We start from the raw sequence: 25,743 nt of genomic DNA, 5'->3' as shown, positions 1-25,743 counted from the left end.
CATGGCTCTCCTGCACAATAGTTTTTTTTTAAAGTGATTGACAATTATGACGTCCATATAAGTAGTCGCAGACATATTATTGTTCCAACTCAATTGTTGTAAATCTGTTGGGGTTTGAAATGTGGAGAGTGCAGGTGTTGCTTCTGTCATTTTTATTGGTTGGGCATATTATTGCATTTTACATCGTAAAATGTGGCTATATATCAGTTGCTAACCTTTTGCGGCTGCATCTTGAAAGATGCTCACTTTTTAAATAAAAGGATATGGGAAGCGTGTGTAATGAAATTATAAATGCTTTCATTGACTCTGCACACTATCTGACATGCTTCACATGAACTGCGTAAATAGTTTTGAACACTTTGACTAATGATCATCTTTGTTACATGCTGGTTACTTCTTTGTCCACCTGTAAATCTTCTGTTCCACAGCTGCACCCTACCTCACTCCCAAATATGAGATGGAAAGATATAATTACAATTATGACAGCAATATGCAGCTCTATTAATGTTTTTCCATTTTATCTTCCATTTTGTAATGTGATGCAAATTGGCAGGGAGCTCTTCTTATTAACCATATAACCATATAACAATCACAGCACGGAAACAGGCCATTCCGGCCCTCCTAGTCCGTGCCGAACTCTTAATCTCACCTAGTCCCACCTACCCGCACTCAGCCCATAACCCTCCACTCCTTTCCCATCCATATACCTATCCAATTTTACCTTAAATGACACAACTGAACTGGCCTCTACTACTTCTACAGGAAGCTCATTCCACACAGCTATCACTCTCTGAGTAAAGAAATACCCCCTCGTGTTTCCCTTAAACTTTTGCCCCCTAACTCTCAAATCATGTCCTCTCGTTTGAATCTCCCCTACTCTCAATGGAAACAGCCTATTCACGTCAACTCTATCTATCCCTCTCAACATTTTAAATACCTCGATCAAATCCCCCCTCAACCTTCTACGCTCCAATGAATAGAGACCTAACTTGTTCAACCTTTCTCTGTAACTTAAGTGCTGAAACCCAGGTAACATCCTAGTAAATCGTCTCTGCACTCTCTCTAATTTATTGATATCTTTCCTATAATTCGGTGACCAGAACTGTACACAATTACACAATTATTCTGGTTCCATATAATGCAGATAAAGCTACTTGAGGCAGGCATTTAGAACCTTCATGAAAAAACATTAGCACATGCTATCTTGTCAAGTTGGTAGCAGAGCTTGGCCATTAGGTTGGACATAGAAGGAAAGAAGTGTGTAAAAGTGAAAGAGTCCACACATGAGAACATATAGATAGATAGATAGATACTTTATTCATCCCCATGGGGAAATTCAACTTTTTTTCCAATGTCCCATACACTTGTTGTAGCAAAACTAATTACATACAATACTTAACTCAGTAAAAAATATGATATGCATCTAAATCACCATCTCAAAAAGCATTAATAATAGCTTTTAAAAAGTTCTTAAGTCCAGGCGGTAGAATTGTAAAGCCTAATGGCATTGGGGAGTATTGACCTCTTCATCCTGTCTGAGGAGCATTGCATCGATAGTAACCTGTCGCTGAAACTGCTTCTCTGTCTCTGGATGGTGCTATGTAGAGGATGTTCAGGGTTTTCCATAATTGACCGTAGCCTACTCAGCGCCCTTCGCTCAGCTACCGATGTTAAACCCTCCAGTACTTTGCCCACGACAGAGCCTTACAGTTTAAAAAAAATTGCAGCAGGTCTCTTCTGAAATCTTGGTCATAAGCTTTTCTTTAGTTCTGGTGTATGATACAAAATATTTTAAAAACTAAGCCATAATTAAATTAATCTAGTAAAGTGAGTAAAAAAAAAAGTAGCTTGAACTTTTATTGTGGTTCTGGAGGACAAATGCATCGGCATCCGTGAATATTTTTCTCCATCTATAGTATTAATGTACATAATATTGATCTGATTTTTTCAGATTTTATATGTATTTAGTTTCTGCAAGCTTCTTTTGCTGAATGATATAGAAAGTTATTGCTCAATTTTCCCTCCTCCTTGAGTTTTCATGGTTGGCAATAGCATTCTTCATGATAGAAAAACCCCAACATCTCTGAATTTCTGTACTATCAGTGTAGCTAGATCATTTTGTGTAGGTTTTTATTTGGTGTTTTATGCCTATGTTTTCATCTATGGATGTCCCAATGTTCATCTTTGCTAGACAACATTTTCTGGTTTTGTATTTGTGGAAAAGATGCTCCTTAGTTTCTAATCTTAGTCTCAGAATCAGAATCAAGTTTAATTTCACTGACACAACTTGTGAAAATTGTTGTTTTCTGGCCGCAGTACTGTGCAAGCAAAACAATTTCTTAAAATTATGATAAAAAGTAGTATGGTAGGTAAGTAGTATAAAAGGGAAATAGTGAGGTTGTGTTCCAGATGGCGAGGGCCCTTCATGATAGGTGACACCACCTTGAGGCACCCCTTTTTGAAAATGCCCTTGATGGTGATGTGGCTTGTGCCCATGATGAAACTAGCTGAGTCTACAGCCTTCTGCAGCCTCTTGCAGTCCTGTGCATTGGCACTTCAGTGGCACATATTAAATCAACCATGATGGAATGGTGGAGCAGACTCAATGAGCCGAATGGCCTAATTCTGAGCCTTTGTCTTATGGTCAGACGGTGATACAGTCAGAATGCTGTCTATGGTACATGTATATTGCTGGAGTCTTTGGTATCATACCAAATCTCCTCGAACTCCAATGATTCTGGCCACAATACTTCCTTGTGCGTTTTGATCCTGGATTTTCTCACTTGCAGACCCAGTCAGTTCGGATTGACAACAACATCTCCTCCACATACTCCGTCATCACAGGTGCACTGCAAGGCTGTGTGATGATGGTGTTGAACACCGAACTGTAATCGATAAACAGAACCTGACATATCTTTTGCTGCTGTTGTCTAGTCTGTCTTACTGGATGTTCACTCACTTTCAATCAACACTTTTTGTCTTTTTGCTCATAATGCTGAAAAAAGTTTCAAAATTTGCATCATTTTACCACTATTGTTAGCTGTGTCTCCTATGTAAGTACAGAATTGTGGAGTATTTGTATTATAGAGAAAAGCCATTTGGCCAAATATGTCCAAGCCAGTAAAGAAAGAGCCACTTAATCTAATCTCACTTTCCAGCACTGCAGGTCATACTTCTTTAAGTACATTTCTAAAGATCATAGTTTTTCTATTCAAACTCTTCATAAATCTGTACACCTTCATTAAATTTTCGCTCAACCTTTTCTCTTCCAAATAAGACAAACTTATCTTATCTGATCTTTCTTCTTACAATTTGCCAGTCTTGGTCACATCTTTGCCAATCTCTTTTGCACCTTCTCCAATGCAATTGAATTTTTCCTGTAATGTGATTACTAGAACTGTACACACACAGTACTTGCGCTGTGGCCCAACTAGTTTTCAATACAATTCAAGCAAAACCTTGTTGCTCTTTGATTCTAATGAGGAAAAGGAACTTTAAATAATTAACAACAGTAAAGGAAGTGATATGGAAAAATTGTTGCAACTGAAAAATCACAATTCCCTTGAATCTGATTTCCTGCATGGTGGGCTTAAAAGAAGTTAGCTGCAGAGATGAAAGATCTTTTGGTTCTGAATTTCCATAATTTTATGATTTTTGGTATCATCCCAGTAGAATAAAATCTAGTAAATACAACACTATTCATCAGGAATGATGGTACAGACATGAAGTACAACTGCAGGCTAGTTATGCTAATATCAGTCATATTGAAAATGTTCTTAATTATTCATTACGTGTTAAAACAGGGCTCTTGAAAAAGCAGAAGTGATTTAGCATAGAGAATATTGCTTTATGAAAGCAAAGTCAAATTTGTTAAGAAATTTTTGAAGGTTTAATTGGCAAGGCCAAAAAGCGAAATCAGCTGAATTAGTATATTTGAAAAAATACCAAGGTATCCCTTAAGGGATTGTTAAATATGATCCGTGCTAACATAGATTGAGAGAGATAAAGGGATTATTTTTGGGAAGACATACTGTATATAACCAGAGTGCTGTGAGAATCAGTGCTTCATCCTCAGCTATTCCTAGTCAATATCATTGTTATGAATGTTGTAATAGATGTAATATGTCCATTGTTTCTGATTATTCAAATTTAGAGGAAATTTCATCTGTGGGGGGGCATTGGGAAATACAATAATTAAGTGATTGCACAAGAAAAAGGTAAGTGGAATTTCAAATGAGTGAAAGCCACTTAAACTGGAAGAATAGAAAACCAATAGAGTTTGCTTGCTTTTTGCCTTTTGCACTATTTGTTCTTTTTTGTGTGTTGGGTTTTTGATGTTTCTTTGTTTAGTGGCTCCCTGTGGAAGGAAGAATCTCAGTTGTACTCTGTATACGTACTTTGATAACAAATGTACTTTGAATTTCTGAATCTTTAAATTTGAGAAGCTGGTATACATTTACATTCAGGAGTCATGTACATGAGCTTATTTAGATAGTTAATATGTACTCACTGCTTTGGTCATAAGACTTAAGTGTACAGTTTTCAACTTATCTGAGAAATGTTAATTGGAGAGCATAGCAGCAAGGTTTACACTCTCAGATATTTTGTACAGAATTGAGAAGAATCTTTTTCTGATTGATTAAACATTTTATTCTAACAGACTGGTGTCACTTTCTTCTGATGATGCTCATGTGAAGCACTTTTGGATGCTTCAAAGTATTAAGGGGTTTATCTAAATGAAAATTTTATTAAGTGTTCCATCTGAATGAAGATTACATTTTTTGAGTCATGAAATATATTTGAGATGTTTACTGAAATAGTCTTTTAATTTTATGTTTACTGCTTGATAATAAAATTTACTAGATACAGTACACGCTTGCATAATAAGTTAATTTAACAATATTAATAAAACCCTTCATGTGGAAATATGATTTAATTGCTGAAACAAACACAATCTCTGAGCATTTCTCTGTAAAGTTGTTTTCTTTAATTAACTTCCCATCATCTTTGCTAGGACATTAAAATGATCAAAGTTGTTTCTTCAATTAGACTATATCATATTACTTATGGTTTTCGCAATTTAAATTGAAAGACCAGTTCTCATCCAAATAATAGGCCGTAGCCAAATAGTATTTTTAATTTGTTTTCTAAGATGTTAAGTTGTCATGTAGATCCCAATTTCTTTGGACAAATTTCGCTGTCTCCTTTCACCCTTTAATTTCGGCAACATTTTCCAATACATCAGGAATTTAAGCTGACATCTTTCATAGCCAAGCATCCTACTAAACAGTCAACTGAACTATAAACCCATTAAAATGCATTGTAATTTGACATTATTAAATAAATCTGTATTTTGTTTTAATATTTTGCCTGGTCAACATTTTGCAATATTTTCTGTATTCATATTTCCTGTTCAATTTTTGTGCCACCATTTAAATATTTGAAGTTAATCTAGTGATAACCATACCTGAAGATGTTTATATAAAAACTTCATTGCATAATATACAATCTGACCATCATTTATGCAATAATAAGCATTGAATTTTTGTACACCTGTTTTTCCTTGTACCAATATAATGATAGAAACCACTCAAAATTACATTACCCTTGACCAATTAACCACAAATATTCAGTAATATCCTGAACAGTGAAGAAGAGGAGCAGAATGAAGTGATAAAGATCTCGGCCATTTGAACTGAAGGTGCTGAAACCTATAACGGGCTACCATATTTGATGAATATTTACAACCTTCCTTCCCCGTTTTTTATCGCAGGTATCTTCTTCCCTTATTTATTTATTGAACGGAGTCCTTCCCCCATAGCCAGCCTCTGCCCAGCCATGCTTACAAAATGAATTTAACCTCACCATAAAATTAGCTTTCCCTGTCAGCTTGAGTCATACATAACCATAATGTCAAATCTAAAAATATGCTGAATGCTAGATTTCTTTGCAACTCCAAACTTGCCTCCGTTCTGACAAGAGAAATACCTATGGCAACTACAAAGTTGGCTGGCTCAGAGCAAGAGTAAAAGTCATATTAACATTTGCAATGACAATGGCAGCAAATTTGGCAAAAACAGACATGCTCAGAATATTCAACGAGCACCAAGTTAAAGCTGAATGGATGTAAATTCAATGTAAATGTAAAGAAGGTAATTTTATCAGCACATCCATTAGGAAATTGCTAGTTTGCTGAATGTATAACAATTTATTGGAATGAGATGTGAAACAACTATAATGCAGTATTTTAATTAAAGAGAAAATAATAAAAATTATATAAGGATTATGAGGAGAAAGTCAAGAATCAGAATGACTTCTGGTATGAGATTAATTTTAACCATATGTTGTGGCATATGGTGCAGTCTTGCTATCATACAATCATTGTGGAAGTAAAATGGGATAGTTCAATTAGATATGCAGCAATTAGGAGAGAACGAGATTGATCTTGTCCCACATTTATTATCAAATGTATTGGACTCCATAGCACTAAAATAAACACCCCAAAGCATTTTTTTAAATAATGTGGTTGGTGGAGATTTATTTCAAACATTTATGATCAATATCCCTGTACAATAGTAGCATGAATCATCCTGAAATCATGTTGGTGTGAAGGGCATCCGTGTGCGCCCACTCCACCATCAGCCACTAAAATTTAAATATGTGTGCACACCCACACAGATAAACACACATCATCAGCAAAAAAAAAAGACTCCCCACCAGCACTATTTAAAGGGATCTTCCACTACTTTAAAGTGTGTTGCAATTACAGAAGCATCAGTCGACCTGGAGTTCTCATGGTTGTTGAGATTTACAGAAATTGACTTTTCTGCAGAAATGAATTGCTCTCTGACACATTAGTAAACATTATCCTTGAACTGCAGTATTCCTAGGAATAAAAGCAATAGAGGACAGACTCTGTCTCAAAAAAGTGTACTTCAGGAATCCTGTACTGAATCTCGCTGCAGGGTTGTATGTGAGTCATATGGGTCTAAGTTACAACATCTTCCTCTGCTATCTGCTGCAACCTTAAAGCAGGATGATGTCCACCTTACCAATTGCTGTTGAGGTGACCATGCCCAATATCTTTAACATTTTAGACTCTTTCCAGCCTGAAGTTCAATATGTTTACAATATATTGTTTTGTTATGTAAGAAATATCTCAATTCAGAAGTGAGCTGACTGTAATTCATTCTTTCCTGAAAAGGGATAGGTATTTTGTGTTCATGCGAAATGCATGATATGCAGTGGTGTAGGTTGAATTTGAGGGCAGCTGCATCATGGAAGACATAAAATTATTATAAGTTACCAGAATATATAGTGCAATTGAGGAATAATGAGGTTGTGCTCTTGGACCATTCACAAATCTGATGACAGTGGGAAGGAAACTGTACTGAAAATGTTGAATGTGCGCCTTCAGGCTCTTATACCTCCTCCCCAATGGTAGTAGGGAGAAGAAGGCATTCCGGATGATATGGTTCTCTTGAAGATGTCCTCAATGTGGAGTGTTTAGCCCATGATGCAGCTGACTGAATCTATAAACTTCAACAGCCTTGTGTAATCCTGTGTGTTGGGGCCTCCGTATCAGGTTAGCCCTCCACCCTACATCTATAAAAATTTGTAAGACTCTTCAGTGACATCCCAAATCTTCTCAAACTCCTGACAAAGTAGAGCCATTGACGCAATCCATCTTCATGATTGCATCAGTGCTTTGAGCCCAGGATAGATCCTCCGGATTGTTGACACCCAAGAACTTGAAGGTGCTCACCCTTTCCACTACTGACCCCTCAATGAGTGCTAATGTGCCTTTGCCTTACTTTCTCCTCCTGAAGTCCACAGACAATTCCTTGGTCTCGCTGATGTTGAGTATGAGTTGTAACACCCCTCAACTAGCAGATCTCTCTTCCTCTTATACACTTCCTCATGATTCCTTCATTTTTTGATAAACCACTGTGTCACCTGCATTTGCATCACCACTATAAACCAAAGCTTGACTACATAATCTCCTGATTTATTTACTTAAATGTGGCTCATGACTGATGTATCATTTGTATACTCATAGCCAATATGACCGACTCCTAATTTAAGACTAGATCCCCTGGTTCCTCAAACCCCAGCCAAGAGAAACATCAACTCCATGGCCAACTTGTCAAGCCATCAAATGTCAGGATTTTTCATGTTTCAAAAATCTTACCTCTCATTTTTCTGAACTGTCTTAACATTTTTTTTCAGAAGTTGAAAATACATTAAGGTGTTGTAAAGTAAGTAAAATAAAGCATATTTGAATAATTATGTGTATTCTAAAATTCTTAACCTCACCTCAATTTTTTTCAATGAAAATCAGTAACCCACATTATGATTGTGGACAGGCAACAGTTCTTGCTGAAGCAAGCCCAGTGTCATCTTGTGAATTCATTAGGTTTTTGAAAAGGTTTCTATGAAGTACCATGACATTTTTGACAATGGTACTATAAATACTATTATTTTTCAGCATTTCAAATTTCTTTTGGAAGTATATGTGTATTCTACAAATGGTTGACACTCTTCCAGAAAAGCTCACCACACTACAGTGTTAATTTGCAATCTTGTCTTTGCTATACAATGTGGCCCACAAAAACTCAAGTTTGAGACTATATCCTTGATGCTTAATGTCTGCTAGCATTAATACATGCACAATAGATACCATTTAGCCAGCGCTTTAAAAAATTGCCGCAGGATATTATGCAATCTTGCAAAGTATACAATGTAATAGAGCAAGTACGTACATAGTTGAAGTAATTTTGTTTATTTATAGTGGATTTGTATATAATGTGTTTATTTTATTGATGCTTACAGTTGTACATTTTTCTTGTTCTCTGCATTGGTATGTTTGAGGGAAATTATAAATTAAACATTATGGCTGACTAAGCTTCTATAGATGACGGAGTTGGAGTACAGGAAAGACTAGAGATGTGGGTGAGAGTTCCTTTACTGCCAGTAGAGGGAAAGGCATATTTTCTGAGAAAGGAAGTCATTGAAGATTAAAGATTAGCTTTATTTGTCACATACAGATGAAAACATACAGTGAAATGTGTTTTTTTTTAATTCAAATCAAATCAGAGAGAATGGTGCTGAGCAGTTTGCAAGTGTTGCCACACTTCTGGTGCCAACGTAGCTTGCCCTTGACTTTTGAACTGTAACTGTACGACTTTGGAATGTGGGAGGAAACTGGAGTCCCCAGAGGAAACTCACATGGTCACTGGTTGAACGTACAGACTCTTTAGAGAGTGACAGGAATTGAACCTCAATCTTAAAGCTGGCTCTGTAAAGTGTTGTGCATGCCACCCCATTTCATATGTCCTGGAGTGGAAATGTAGCACACAGAAAAAACTGAGAGAAAGCGATGGAGTCATGAAAGGGATGGCCTTTCCAATAGACATCTCTTCCCTATGATGTGTAAAGATGACTGCCTTGGTAATTGTTTCTGCCTGCTCTTGCCCCAGTAAACTTAACTCCACATACCTTGACTCTATTTTGTACCTCCTCGTCCAGAACCTCTCCACCTAGATCCTGTATACCTCACATGCTTTCCATCATCTGAACAATATCCAATTACTTGGACCCAACTGTTTTACTGTGGACTTCTAGTCCCTATACATCTCTGTACCCCAACAGAAACCCAGCATCATGAATGGCAGTGATGCTTCACTCCCAGTTGAGCTCAACGACTGTTATGGACACTTTTAAAGGAGGAATAAAACTACAGCTATGAGGATCCCTGCAGTATCCAGTGACCCTGTGATCTCTGTCTCAGAGGCCGACATCAGAATATCTTTCAAGAGGGTGAACCCTTGCAAGGCAACGTACCACAAAGGTGTACATGATAGTGCTTTTGTGTCAACCAACTGGCAGGTATGTTCAAAGAAACTTGCAATCTCTCATTCCTACAGTCAGAAGTTTCCACCTACTTCAAAAGGACAAAAATCATACCAGTGCCCAGGACGAGCTGCCTTGATGACTGTTGTTCAATAGAACTCACATCTACAATGACGAAGTTCCTTGAGAGGTTAGTTAGAATCAACTCCTTCTCAGCAAGGGCCTGTACCCATTGCAGTTTGCCTATCACAACAATGGGTCAACAGTGGATACAATCTAATTGGCTCTTCACGTGGTCTTGGATCACTTGGATAGTACTCATACTTATGTCAGGCTGCTGTTCATGGACTACAGATAAGCATTTAATATGATCATACCTACAGTTCTGATTTTGAAAAAAGAAGCTCCAAAACCTGGGCCCGTGTACCTCAACTGGATCATTGACTTCCTCACCAGAGGACGATAGTCTGTGCGGATCAGAAACAACATCTCCACCTCACTGATAATCAGCTCTGGTGCACCTCAAGGATGTGTGCTTAGCCCACTGCTCTACTCTCTCTGCAACCATGACTGTGTGGTAGGCACAGCTCAAATGCCAACTATAAATTTGCTGATGACACAACTATTATAGGCAGAATTTTAGAAGGTGATGAGAAGGCATACTGGAGCAAGATAGATCAGCTGGTTGAGTAGTTTTGCAGCAACAGCCTTGCACTCAACGTCAGTAAGACCAAAGAATTGATTGTGGGCTTCAGAAAGTGTATGATGAGGGCAGACACACCAGTCCTCATCAAGGGATCAGTAATGGAAGGGGTGTACAATTTCAAGTTCCTGGGTGTAAACATCTCTGAGGATCTATCCTGGGCCCAGCATATTGATGCAGTTACAAAGAAGGCACGACAATGGCTGTATTTCATTAGGAGATTTGGTATGCCACCAAAGATGCTCCCAAATTTATCCATATGTACCATGGAGGGCCATTCTAACTGGCTGCATCACTGTCTGGTATGGGGGGGGGGGGGGCACAGCAGGGGATCAAAAAAAGCTACAGAAAATTGTGAATTCAGTCATCTCCACCGTGGGCTTTAGTCTGCCCAGCATCCAGGTTGTATTCAAGGAGTGATGCCACAAAAAAGTAACACCCACCATTAGGAATGCCCATCACCCAGAACATGCCCTCTTCTCATTGCTACCATCTGGGAGGACGTACAGGATCCTGTAGGCACGCACTGAATGATTGAGGAATAGCTTTCTCCCTTCTGTCATTAAATTTCTGAATATACATTGAACTCATGAGCAATGTTCCTCTAATTTTTAGTAGTCAATGTGCGCAAAAATCTGATGTTGTGCAAACTTTTTTCCTGTGACAAAAGTATGTGCGCACTGAATGCACACATGGCACAGTTTATGTAGGTGTACAAAATATTTGACATCAAACTGCACTGAATAACAACAAAATAACATACATATTTAAATCACTCAGTTATTTTTTCTCTCTCCTGTCTTTGGCATTTACCCATTCTTTGTAAACTCTATCTAGACTCATTGAACTTCCATCCAATTGATAGCTTTTGATTCTTATTAACATATCTGTCATGGTCCGGTCTGCGAGGTCCACATTCTGGTTCACAGTCCGGTCAATGGACTCCAGACACTGGGTCTTCCGGCTGTCCCTTGTTTCATTCGGGCTTAATCATAGGCACCTGATTCTCGTCTTGGGGCCGGGAATATAAGTGGCCTGGGTTCAAGTGTAGGTGCTGGTTCGTCTCGTCAGTATCCTGTCCTTGCCTCTGTGGGGTAAGTCAGGCCATCTTTGCCTTTACCCTGTGGTTGGATCTGTCCCTTCCTGTCCTTGTCTCCGTTGGGTAAGCCAGATTGTCTTTGCCGTTACCCTGAGGCTGGACTGTTCCCTTCCCTTCCCCTTCTTTCTGTATCCCTTGCCTGGAGCCTCGTCTGCTACCTGGGGCTGTATTGTGGATTAGGTCGTTTTCGTGACCAGCTGAGTTGACTGCTGTTTGCGCCACTCCGAGCCGTTTCCATGGCCAGCTGAGTTTTGCTGGTCCAGTTGCTGCTTCTCCGAGCCGAGACTCAAATGGACTGTGGTTGTTTGGTCGTCTTGTATCCAGCGCAGTAGGCAGGCCGTTTACCACTACTCGAATGGACTGTCATTGTTTGTCATTCTGTGTCCAAGTCCAGTCCGTGTCCAAGGCTCTGAGGAGGTTCCATTCCGTGTCCGAGGCTCCGAGGGGAGGTTTCCATTCCGTGTCCGAGGCTCCGAGGGGAGGTTTCCAGTCCGTGTCCAAGGCTCCGAGGAGGTTCCAATCCGTGTCCAAGGCTCTGAGGAAGTTCCAGTCTGTGTCCGAGGCTCCGAGGAGGTTCCAGTCCATGTCCGAGGCTCCGAGGAGGTTCCAGTTTGTGTCCAAGTCCAAGTTGTAGCCTAGGCTCTGAGTCATGGTCTTGTCCAGGGCTAGTGTCTGTGTCCAGCTACGCCTCTCCCTGCTTCTGTTTTGCTCTCCCTCCCTCGACCTAGGCTCTGCGTTCCTGCTCTCCCTCGACCTAGGCTCTGTGTTCCTACTCTCCATTGATCAGGACCAATCTGAGCTCCATGTCCTCGTCCAGCCCTGGAGTCCCACGTCCTGCCCCCACGTCCAGTCCTGTTGCCTTGCTATGTCCAGTCCTCACCTGGATCTGGAGTCCGAGCCCGAGTCAAGACCCAGGTTCTGGGTCGCTGTCCAGTCTCTGGCTCGGAGTCCTTATCCAAGTTCCTAGTTCCTTGTCCAGGTTCCACTTTCCTTCTCTAGTCCTAGCCCATGCCCTGTCTCCTAGTCTTGTCCAGAGCCTGTGTCTTGTCCAGCATCGTTTCTTCCCCACTTCCCTTGCTTTCTTGATACACCTAGACCTCTCCCTAGTCTGTGTCTTGCATTTGGGTCCGTTCCCAATACCCACCTTATGACAATATCCAAATGACATTCACCTAAATGGTTTCTCAGCTTGTTTTTGAGTTGATTCCTTAGGCTAAACCCTCGCTCACAGTCAGCACTAGATGCAAGAAAGGTTCCCCCAATGTCCATCGACTGTGCAAGGTCGAAAACTGTTCATTTTGAAGTACAAATGCCACCATTTGAGCAAAGTTTGAAATCAGTTTGGACTTAATTTTTCTTGCACGGAAAATTTGAAATCATTAAACTGTCTGTCTATTACAGTATTTTCAGCTACAAAAACATGATATTTTAGACACGCATTAACTTGTTCATTGCCAAATGTGAAGTTTATGGTATGAACACTGTCCGCCAATGATGGCTGCCGCTGTGACGCAGCTGTACAAACCGGAACAGGAAAGGTGAGGTGATGTAAATTAGTGATGCGCGTTGTGGTATTTGAAAAACTGACTATCTAGTTAACGGAACCATTTAGCTAAAAGATTATTTTCAATAAGTATAATTATTAATTACTACATTATTTTAGGTAACTAACCTTTTATGCGCACATTAATTTCCTTTGTGCGCTGGTTGAAAAACGTGTGTGCGTGTGTACATGTGCACAGCTTAGAGGGAGCACAGTTCATGAGCACTACCTCACTACTTTCCTTTCTTGGCACTATTGAATTTAACTTTTTAAAATATATACTTACTGTAATCTATAGTTTTTTATTATTATGTATTGCTGCTGCATAACTACAAATTTTGCAACATATGCTGATGATATTACACCTGATTCTGAAAGACCATAAAGCCCTCCATTTCTCTGCAGAATTTACATTCTACCAGTTCCTCAGCTCCCCTGGCCACACTTATTCTCATCTTGAACCTCATTGATTCCTCCCACCTTTTAACAAATCTAAGATGTAGCCATGGGAACATGCATGGACTGTAGTTTAATTGGCTACATGGAGCAGTCTGTGTTCCAAACCTGCTCTGCTTTTATTCTGCAACTCTTTCCCCAATATATCCATAAATGCATTGGTGGTGCCTCCAACTTTATCATCATTACTTACTTCCACCCTGCTCTCAAATGCATTTGAACTGTTCTTGACACTTTACTCACATTTCTAGATCTCTATCTCCCCATCTCAGGAGCCCAGCTATCCATTAACATTTACTGTGAACCCATTTACTCCAGCCCTGTCTCTTGTAATGATGCCACCCCTTTCTCTCAGTTCCTCCATCTTGGTTGCATCTGCTTTTTGAGATGAAGCATTCCACTCCATGATATCTGAAATGGTTCAGGAAACATGGTTTTGCCACTGCAGTATGTGTTGGAGACCTCACTTGCATCTCCTTCATTTCCCACACTGCTGCTCTCAGTCACCTTGGTGAAGAGTCATAAATTCACAACCTTGTGGCCTGTAGGAGGACATGCAAGTGGCCTTAGTCACACCATAACTGTGACATTTTCAAGAAAACAGCCAAATCTAATTGCAGTAATGAAAAAAAATGTTTCCCCCATGGTCTGTCACAAGGATTTTAAGCTATTTTAAACTAACTTTTTCTAAAGACTTTGTTATGATAAGAAGTAAACTGAATGGATAGTGGAAGCAGTTTCAGAATAATCAAAAGATACTAGGGTAAAATGCTTGAGAAAGAAAATATTTCAAAGCTGTGGTGAAGAACATGATGACGGGACTAATAGAATCTCTTTCAAAGAACAAACATGTGGATCCTGTCACCAGATTCGGGAACAGTTATTACCCTTCAACCATCAGGCTCCTGAGCCAGAGTGGATAACTTTGCTCACCTCAGCACTGAACGATTCCATAACCTATGAAATCACTTTCAAGGACTCTCCAACTAATGTTCTTAGTATTAATTAATCAAATATCTATCTATCTTTTTATCTATTAGTAGTTTTTGAAATTGAACAGTTTGTCTTGTTATGCACATTGGTTGTTTGTCCCTCTGTGTGTGCAGTTTTTTATTGATTCTTTGGTGTTTATTGTATCTATTGTGAATGCCTGCAAGAAAATGGACAGTTTATGGTGACATATATATACTCTGATAACAAAATTGCTTCAAATTTAGTTTGATCTTTGGACCATTGTGCAAATATTTGTTGTAAATATTGCACAACACAAATACAGATGTACTCTTTGGGATTTACCTTCATAAGATTGAAAAAATAACCCAACTAGTTTGCAAATGGGAATATAATCCTGTGAGGTTTGTTTCACTTTTGTTTTTTCAAAGTCTTAACTGATTAAAACAAAAAAAGGTTTTACAAAAATTGAGAAAGTGTTTTATGTACTAATGGACAGTATGAAAAGTTTCATGTGTGGTATCTATATGACCTTTCAGCTCAACTGTGGTGTTAAATAATGGTGATTGAAGGTAAACTACAAAAGGCAAACCAATCTAATAAAGCATGACAGAGTTGAATAAGAAGACTTTGTAATTCATGTTTGCTCACTTACAATGTTATAGCCTTTAGAATGAATTGCCTTCATGATTCAACTGCATTGGTTTGTACTACATTATACTTCACTTAATGCCACACTTTTCTGATATTTGCTAATTTTATCACTGCTGTCTTACATTTCAGGATTATTTAATCACAGCATTAACCATAATATGGATAGCTATTGATATCTTTCTTGACTAAAGATTTTGTTAATTTTGTTTCAAAATAAGGTATTTTTTCAGAATCCATTTTGGATGGCATTTATTGTTAAAAGCAACACACAAATGTTGGAGGAACTTAGCAAGTCAGGCAGCATCTGTGGAAATGAATGAACAGATGATGTTTTAGGCCAAGACCCTTCTTAAGGACCCTGAAGAAGAGGCCTGACCTGTTGACCAGCATTTTGTGTGTGTGTTACTTTAAATACATTAGATTAGCTTACATGCATAGACTGATGGTATCTATATAAAGGGAATCTAAGTACCTAAGGTGACTCTGAGAGGAAATGGTAACGTAGTGGGGATGGGACGTGTGGTATGTTTAGGCTGACAAAGCTGTTATACAGAATTACAAACTCAAACCTATGCTTTGGAGTGGGGGGGAGGGTGGGAGACGCAAGAATAAAAAGGGGGGGATGAGGATAGCTAGAAGGTGATAAGTGAAACCTGGTGGGTTGGAAAGGGCTGGAGAGGAGGGAATCTGATAGGAGAGGAGAGTGGACTATAGGGGAAAAAAGAAAGGAGTTGGGGACCCAGGGGGAGGAGATAGGTGAGAAGAGCTAAGAGGCCAGAGTGGGGAATAGAAGAAGAAGGAAGAAGGAGAAAATTTTATTTTTACCTGAAGGAGAAGTCAATATTCATGCCATCATATTGGAGGCTACCCAGATGGAATATAAGGTGTTGCTCCTCCACCCTGAGGGTGGCCTCATCTTGGTGCAAGAGGAAGCCATGGATTAGCATGTTGGAATGGAAATTGGAATTAAAATGTTTGATCACAGCAAAGTTCCGCTTTAGGCGAAAGGAGTAGAAGTGCTCAACGAAGCTGTCCCCCAATTTATGACAGTTCTCACCAATGTCGAGGAGGCTGCGTTGGGAGCACTGGACAAAATGGATGGCCCTAGCAGATTCACAGGTGAAATGTTGTCTCACCTGAATGTCTGTATGGGACCCTGAATGGAAGTGAAGGAGGAGATGAATGAGTAGGTGTAGTAATTTGGCCACTTGCAGGGATAAGTATCGGATAGGAGATTAGCGGGGAGGAATGAATGGACAAAGGAATGGACATGTCATTCATCAAATTGAACTCTTCAAGTAAGCACTTCACTGTAGATGTCAGTAGTCAGGTTTTGACACAAAATTTTACTGCTTTACTTTGTTTATGGTTACAGAATATGGAAAATTGCTTTTCTTATCCATCAGCAACTCCATCATCTCCACCCCATTTCCCCTCAGAGTTTCACTGAGCAAAGTTATATAGGTCACATTTTCTATATTCTCTTTCATAAGTGTAACCTCTCATTCTTAATGTAATTGCAATGAATTATTCCTTTTGTCGTTTAGTGTCTCTAATGTGCTTCAAACTTATAGAAGAGCAGATATGTGATAATCATGAAGTTAATACATTGTCCAAAGTACATTTCCCTCGTCCATGTTGTTTGATGAGTAGTTGTCTCATGCAGTCTCAATAATGAATGGAATTGTCTTGTGTCTTATTCATAATTAATGTCTCTTTTTGTTTAGTTTCACCAGTGTTAAACGTGGAAGTCACATTTTGTTTCGTGAGTTCAGCTTTGTGAAAGCCACCCCCTACAACAGAGCCTCATTTATACGAATGTTCTGGCAGTGCTTTCGACAAATTGGCAAGAATGGAGGTAAGATGCTCCCAGTAATCCATTGCAAATTTCCTTTTATTCACAACTTGCTTGTCTTTTACTTAAAAAAGTTGTTCACATAGTACGTTTCTCCTTTGTGGTTCCAGCTTCTTACAACTATTACTTTGGTGATAGCAGGTATATGTATTACCTACTGTATTTCTTATTTAAGCTCTGAGAACGTTTTAAAACTGCATTTTAAAAGGAATTTACTATACATGATCAGAAAGTACATATAAGCTTTAAAATATTTCTATCCTTTTCATTCATGTAGTCACAGTTATTCACAAAATTCAAAACCAATGTTCTTTAAAACACATATGTTTTTATTCTTCAGCAAATGCACTAGCCATGTTATTCAAGATTAAATCATATTATGATTGAGCTAAAATAACTCAGGTTAAATAATGATTAGTATACCAGGGAAGGTCTGCAAAATTCATGTAATTTAGAACAAAGATCAAAACTAAACACACACACATATATATATTTTGATTTTGTTATTCAATCATTTGTTCATGTGAGTCTAACATACATTTTGGAAATATATATATATATTTCTTCAATCATCAACAACACACTGAAAATGAGCAACTTCATAATTTTCCCTTTGGTATTTCTTAAATGCTAATCATTTTGTGCTTGTTGCACTCATGTGAAAATGAATCAGCAGTAATTGAAATTACAACACCAACTCTTCAAGGAGACCTGACAAGAATTTATTTCACTGCTGGAAGACATAGAGATGTATTGTTGGAAATGTTGGTTGGAAAAAACCTTTAAGCCTACAGATTCACTATCTGCAACCTGGACATCCATTGTAGAAGGTGTAGAGAGCTTCATGAAAGTGCTTTGCAGAGGGAAGCCAGAGACTCATGACCTCAGTATCTCTTCCATATGGTGCATTCCAGATAATAACAACATACTACATTTTTAGAAAATATTAATAGTGTTTTTCCCCAAATGTTTTGCTATTTACTTTAAGGTGACATCTAATTACTTTCAGCTTTTAAATTGCTCCTATTGTTGTTTCAAGAGCCATAAATTAACAAACCAAAATGCTGTTTGTATTTCACTTTTGATAGGTGACTTCCCACCAAGTTTATTGTCAAAATCTGAATTACCAAATTTGCTTGTTGGGAAGCATCACCTAAATAAATTGCTTCACTTGACTAAATACTCACAAATATATTTTGTATTCATTATTTGTGTAATAGATTTTCACAATCATGTTTGAACAAAATAATTCTGTTTGCTGCCAGATCATGTAGAATTTTAGAATGTGACTATGCATAAGATATGGGTCTTAATTTTTTCTTGATGAAAGTTAGGATATAGAGAGATGGATGATGAAAAGAAAAAAACAGGGCTTGTCCTAAATACACATCTTATTGTGTCTCAGGCCACCAGCATAGGTGAAGAATGCCCGTATTCAACTATACTAAACATGAAGTTTAAGTTGAAAATATTTATCTTCACAATTAAACCAAAGAGCATTAATTAAGGACACATAATCACATTGAAATGTATTCCAATGTCCTCAGACATTAAATTCTTAAGAATTTAATTAATTTACATACGCTGTTTTGATAGATATTATTGGCTACACTTCATATTCTAAGTGAGAAAGTCAGCTGTTGGAAAGCTAATGATGTATTGACTCACTGAACGTTTAAAGGTTGGAGTAACTGTAAGACTGTTTGCAGGAACCCAAGCTATACAAAAAATTGAGGTAATTGTTGATGGAATCAACTCATTACTTCTGGTGGTCCTGAGTGAAACATCCAAGCATGAAATAGGAAATATATTTATTTTTTCCATTCATAGTAAAACACACATGAAGAGAAATTTTACCTGTTTGGTTGCTGATTGTAAATGGAACTTCACATTTACCTTCAATGTCTTGATCAGAGCCAATGGGCAAAGTGTTGACATATCCATCATCTGTTCTGAAGGAACTAGGCAGTTCCCAGTATGATTCTAGTATGCCTAGTATGATTCGCTAGGCAGTGAAATCATAGCCCTTGCCTTGGCCTGAAATTACAGGTGTGGCTGGAGCAGACAGTAGATTTTGGTGAATCTATCATTATTGAATCATAGGCTCTAACAATTTGAGTTTTATTGAAGTTCAGGTACCTGACAAATTGTGAAAATGTGGCATTAAAGGCCGGAGGTATCATCGATGTGTGGAGGGCTGTCAGAGGTTACAGCAGGACATTGATAGGATGCAAAACTGGGCTGAGAAATGGCAGATGAAGTTCAACCCAGATAAGTGTGAGGTGGTTCATTTTCGTAGGTCAAATATGATGACAGAATATAGTATTAATGCTAAGACTCTTGGCAGTGTGGAGGATCAGAGGGATCTTAGGGTGCGAGCCCATAGGACACTCAAAGCTGCTGCGCAGATTGACTCTGTGGTTAAGAAAGCATACGGTACATTGGCCTTCATCAATCATGGGATTGAGTTTAGGAGCCGAGAGGTAATGTTGCAGCTATGTAGGACCCTGGTCAGATCCCACTTGGAGTACTGTGCTCAGTTCTGGTCGCCTCACTGTAGGAAGGATGTGGAAACTGTAGAAAGTGTGCAGAGGAGATTTACAAGGTCGTTGCCTGGATTGGGGAGCATGCCTTATGAGAATAGGTTGGGTGAACTCGGCCTTTTTTCCTTCAAGCAACAGAGGCTGAGAGGTGATCTGATAGAGGTGTATAAAATGATGAGAGGCATTGATCGTGTGGATAGTCAGAGGCTTTTTTCCAGGGCTGAAATGGCTAGCACGAGAGGGCACAGTTTTAATGTGCTTCGAAGTAGGTACAGAGGAGATGTCAGGGTTAATTTTTTTTTCAGCAGAGAGTCGTGAGTGCGTGGAATGGGCTGCTGGCAATGGTGGTGGAGGGGGATACAATAGGATCTTTTAAAAGACTCCTGGGTAGGTATATGGAGCTTAGAAAAATAGAGGGTTTTGTAACCCTAGATAATTTATAAAGTAAGGACATGTTCGGCACAGCTTTGTGGGCTAAAGGACCTATATTGTGATGTAAGTTTTCTATGTTTCTATGTTAAACTTGGAGTCATTCTCCTCTTTATTACTCCTTTAATATCATGTCATGCTCTCTGTGCCCCCTCCCCCCTCTTATTATCCCGTTCAGAACCTCATGTGGTTGGGGTCATTGAGGTCAGCAAAAACACATTCAACACTCACCATGCCATAACCCGTTGAGTTTTGAAACTTGACAGGACTGTGGAATCATAAAAAAAAAGTATGAGAGAGGAGGCTTTAATGCCCATTAGGTCTATTCTGTCATCAGCTACTCAGCATTAGACCTCTATAGTCATAGCTCTTCAAGTCAGAAAGCAGAATATAGTGTTGAATCATAGCAGTAGCCAAGAGGAATCAAACATCAAGTAAGTTCCACTTTATTTATAATTCCTTTAGAAAGCCCTGGTGTGGCATTCTTTTGATGCTTAGCATGTATTTTGTGAAAATAAAGAGAGCAACAATTTGATTGCCAAGTTCTAAAATGGGAGCGGTGATGTCAAACCATTGTTGTATCGGTTATTAGAAGTCAAAGAACGGAATTAATCTGTCAATTAGCAGATTCCTATGAGTAGAGGAAATGTACCAAAATATGCTTCTTAACATTTCATCATTATGAAAAAGCTATATAACATACGAGTAGAGATAAAATCATAGATGTGGCTTGAAATTATCAAAACAAACGTCTTCCCATCTCCAAGGCCATTATAATTAATTGTTAAATAGGTATAACTAATAAGTAAGTGTCTCTGTGACATGTAGGTGCACAGGTTCAGGAGATAATTGTTTCAAATCATCATTTAATGTACATTCTTTAAAAAATCTGCTCACTTTCATTGGCATTCTTCTTATGTAGATTCATATTAAGCCTATGTGATATGTTTGATGTTCAAGGCTTGCATGGTTCAGAATATGCGTATGTAAAATATAGACATTTTGCAGGGCTTTTTCCTTTTATGACACTGCCAAACCACAAAGCTTGTGAATGACATCCAGGAATTAGAGTAAGCAAATTGACTTGGATCTGTGTTATTTTGCAGTACTGAGATTATTTGATAATTTTTTGTGTTTGCAGCATTACCTTGTGAGGGCATGTCATTTGAAACAGAATTGTTTCTTGAAAATTAATGCTGGATATGGTCTCCACTGAGGTCCTCCTTCCTTCCATTCTCCTTGCACTTCTATCAGATTTTTCTGCTCTACATCTTTCCTATTCAATTGTGCTGTAATGCACTACCCCAAGAGTATCTCGTGATTCCCATTGCAACATGTTGGTCCATGGCCTTCTCTACTGCCATGATGAGGTCACTTTCAGATTGTGGGAGCAACACCTCATATTCCATATCCAGTGTTCCCAGTGCGGCCTCGCCTACGTTAGTGAGACCCAATGTAGATTGAGGGAACCACTTTGTCAAGCATCTTCTCTCCATCTACAATAAGTAGGCTTTCCCAGTTGCCAACCATCTTAATCGCAATCCCCATTCCCAATCCAACATGTCAGTCCATGGCCTCCTTGACTACAACACATAATATTTCATCTGGATAGCCTCCAACCTGATGGTATGAACATTGATTTCTCTAACTTCTGGTAATTTTTCTCCCTTCCTCTTCCCTCTTCCTCCATTCCTTATTCTGGCTCCCCTCTTACCTCTTCTCTTCTCATCACCTACATTCTCTCCCTTACCTTTCTCCCATGGTTTATTCTCCTTTCCTATCAGATTACTTCTTCCTTAACCCTTTATGTTTTCCACCTATCACCTCCCAGCTTCCCACTTTATTCCCGATCCCCTACCCAACGGACTTCACCAATCACCATCTATCTAGCTTCTACATCTTACCCTTCCCTCCACCTTCTTATTCTGGCTTCTTCCTTCTCCTTTCCAGTCTTAATGAAGGGTCTCAGCCTGAAATGTCAACTGTTTATTCCAATCCATTGTTACTGCCTGACCTGCTGAGTTCCTCCAGTATTCTCTGTGTGTTGCTCTTATTTTTCAGTATCTGTACAATCTCTTGTGCTTCTGGTTATTGCAGAACCCTTAAAACCAAGTCAAACTCCTCTGGCTCTGAGACACCACTGCAAAACTCTGGAAACTCCAAGCTAACCATCTATAGAAATTATGTAACAAAAGAACAGGACTGAGTTAATCCCTCCTACTCAGAACGCATGTTCAGCAGAGCACGCTTAATGTGCACCATCAACTGGACTGCTGAACTCCAATTTAACAGCCTTGTTATCAAGTCTGAATTATGCAAGGTTTTGCCAATGGTAATTTAGTATCACTAGACATAAAGCATAAAATTTAAGCATTTTGTCCATTATCTGTGTAAGTGCATTTTCACTGCACATGTACTTATATGTATTAAACAGCACATTAGAACCAGTTCCACATCATAGCCACAATTAATGGACAATTTTGCAGTCTATTTTCTTTACTGATGAAATATGAACCTGTGTTAATAGTTTTCATATGATAATAGTTGTCATGCTTTTGCAAATTTGACATTAGATCTTAAAAGTTGGATTATTTTCTTAATTATATGTGTGTATAGGAACAAAAATATTTCACCTTCAGATTTCTTACTACATTGCATGTATGTGCTTGTAAAATGGAAAAGAAGGATTTTTTAAAGATCAACTCCATTCATTTATGAAGGCTATAATTATGATAGAAAAAGAACTCGAGGACCTAAATAGTAATTTTTACCTTTACTGATCCCAAGGAGAATGGCACAGGCAAATAACCACTGGGGAATATCTTCTATAAATTAACATTAAAACTTTTGTCTTCATTTCATGTAATTACGTGAGGGGTTTTTCTTATGTGGTTTGAAATTCATATATTTGGATCAATAAAGAATTGATGTACCTTTTTAACTTTGAAATACAATAAAAATATCACAGTGGCATTCAAGTATCTGTTTTATCATAAAACTGCAAATTAAATGCACATATAAATTGAAGACTTCAGCTGGGATGCTCACAGGGAGGCACGTGTACAATTTATTTGCGAAGGTGAGCAGGAGTGTGTAGTTGGAATTGCAAGAAACTGCAGATATTGGAATTTGTAGCAATGGTGGCAGGCGGTGCTCCTTTGTGGCCTTCTCTACATTGGCAATACCAACAGCAGACATAGCAACTGATTCGCAGTGCATCTGCCTTCTGTTTACCAATGCCATCTCAAACTCCCCGTTCAATTTGCTTTTCTTTTCCCCAGCCGAACTGCCACCTTTGGCCTTCTCCAATGCCAGGATGACGCCCAATGTAAACCAAAGAAGCAACTCTTCATAGCTTGGAGACACAGAGACTATAGACGCTGGAATCTAGAGCAATAAATAATCTGCTGGAGAAACTCAGCCAGTCATGAAAAATCTGTGGGAGGAAAGGAACTGTTGACATTTTAGGTTGAAACCGTGCATCAAGACCAGATTTTTGTAACACTCTGTATTCTGCCTGTATTGTGTTCTGGGTATAGGTTCAGCCACTTCTTACTGGCAGCAAACAAATCTACTATCTATTCTATTACAATTTTATGGACAATGATCACGCAATAGCCTGGAACTTTACTTTTTGGAGTTGTGCTTTTAAACTGTCTGAACAACCTGGCATTTCTGTGGTATGAACGCGAGTTGTGAAGATACAGTAAGGTTGCGGTATGGGCAGGTTTGGGGTGAATCAAGGCTATGGGGCCCAGGCCCAAGAGCAAGGATTGAGCCAGTGTTTGCCCATTGCTGGAGCGGATATTGGGGCTGAATCGAAGCAGTGGGGCCCAGATCCAGGAGTAAGTTACAAGCTGATGTTTGGCCAATTTAAAAACTGGGCCACAATTTCAGGGTTGAAGGAGAGTGACCGGCATTCAGCTCACTGCTCCACAAGGTTTGCTCATCTCTGCATTGAACTGAGGCTGTGGCCTGCAACTACTGGGCCCTTGGACTGGCTGCAGCAATGAACTGGCTTTATATCTGTGGACTCACTTTCATGAAATTCAATTCAGAGTGTTATTTGTTTACTTTTATTGTTTGCATGATTTTTCTCTTTTTTCACACATTGGATGTTTGGTCATTTTTCTTCAACTCTTTACTTCACCCCTCCCAGTTTCACCTATCTTCTCCCCTTCCCCCACCTTCTTACTCTTTTTTTCTCTCCAGTCCTGATGAACGGTTTTATTCTGAAACGTCAACTGTACTCTTTTCCGTAGATGCTGCCTGGCCTGCTGAGTTCATCTAGCAGTTTGTGTGTGTTGCAACGGTCCGTCTTAATTGGTTCTATTGGGTTTCTTTTTTTCTTTTGGCTGTCTGTAAGAAGACAAATCTGAAGGTTGTACATAGTATACATAAATTAATGATAAATATACTTTGAACTTTGTACCCAAAGTTATGGTCATTATATTTTCAAGTTGTAGATAATCCTTACCTCCAGTGTTTACACCCTCCCCCACCTTCCTTACCATCCTCCTTCAGATTCCACCCCCCCCCCGCAATGGTTATCATTACCATAAGACCATATGACATAGGAGCAGAATTAGGCCATTCAGCCCATTGAGTCTGCTCTGCTATTCCATCATGGCTGATCCCAGATACCACTCAACCGCACACATCTGCCTTCTCATCATATCCTTTGATGCCCTGACCGATCAGGAAACGATCAACTTCTGCCTTAAAAATACCCACGGATAGCCTCCACCACAGTCTGTGGTAGAGGAGAGGATTCCACAGATTAACTACTCTCTGTCTAAAAATATTCCTCCTTACCTCTGTTCTAAAATGCCGCCACTCAATTTTGAGGCTGTACCCTCTAGTTCTAGATACCCCCACCATAGGAAACATCCTCTCCACATCCATCCTATCTAGTCCTTTCAACATTCGGTTCAATGAAAACCACACACGTTCTTCTAAATTGCAGAGCTGTCAAACACTTCTCATATGTTAATCTTTTCATCCTTGAAATTATCCTTGTGAATCTCCTCTGGACTCTCTCCAATGACAACACATCCTTTCTGTGATAAGGGGCCCAAAACTATTAACAATACTCCCAGACTTGTGTCTTATAAAAGCTCAGAATTATTTCCTTGGTTTTATATTCTATTCCCCTTGAAAGAAATGGCAACATTGCATTTGCCTTCTTTACCACAGACTCATCCTGTAAATTAACCTTATGAATCTTGCATGAGGACTCCTAAGTCCCTCTGCACCTCTGATGTTTGAACCTTCTCTCCATTTAGTTAATAGTTACACTAACTGGCCTATAATTTCCTACCTTTTGCCTTTCTCCCTTCTTAAAGAGTGGAGTGACATCTGCAATCTTTCAGTCCTCCAGGACCATGCCAGAATCAAGTGATTCTTGAAAGATCATGATCAGTGCATCTGTTATCTCTTCAGCAGTCTCTCTCAGGACTCTGGGATGTGGTCCATCTGGTCCAGGTGACTTATCCACCTTTAGACCTTTGAGTTTGCCAAGCAGTTTTTCCTTTGTATTAGCAATGGCACTCACTCCTGCTCCCTGACACTCACGGACCTCTGGCACACTGCTATTGTCTTCCACAGTGAAGACAGATGCAAAATACCCTTTAAGTTTATATGCCATTTCTTTGTCCC

At 39.0% G+C, this 25,743-nt stretch overlaps 1 protein-coding gene across 3 annotated transcripts in view; it reads left to right on the top strand.

Moving 5' to 3' along the window:
- The window catches only part of cstpp1 (centriolar satellite-associated tubulin polyglutamylase complex regulator 1), a 298,064-nt gene that overhangs the window by 116,222 nt on the left and 156,099 nt on the right, over positions 1–25,743 (top strand). For all 3 annotated transcript variants that reach the window (XM_073049674.1, XM_073049675.1, XM_073049676.1), the window contains one exon: positions 16,986–17,116. In XM_073049674.1, coding sequence (XP_072905775.1) covers positions 16,986–17,116 — 131 coding nt within the window. The remainder of the gene's footprint in view (positions 1–16,985; positions 17,117–25,743) is intronic.

The sequence above is a fragment of the Hemitrygon akajei genome, chromosome 6 (assembly GCF_048418815.1).
Source record: "Hemitrygon akajei chromosome 6, sHemAka1.3, whole genome shotgun sequence".
NCBI lineage: Eukaryota > Metazoa > Chordata > Chondrichthyes > Myliobatiformes > Dasyatidae > Hemitrygon > Hemitrygon akajei.
This window is presented reverse-complemented; position numbering and strand designations above follow the sequence as displayed.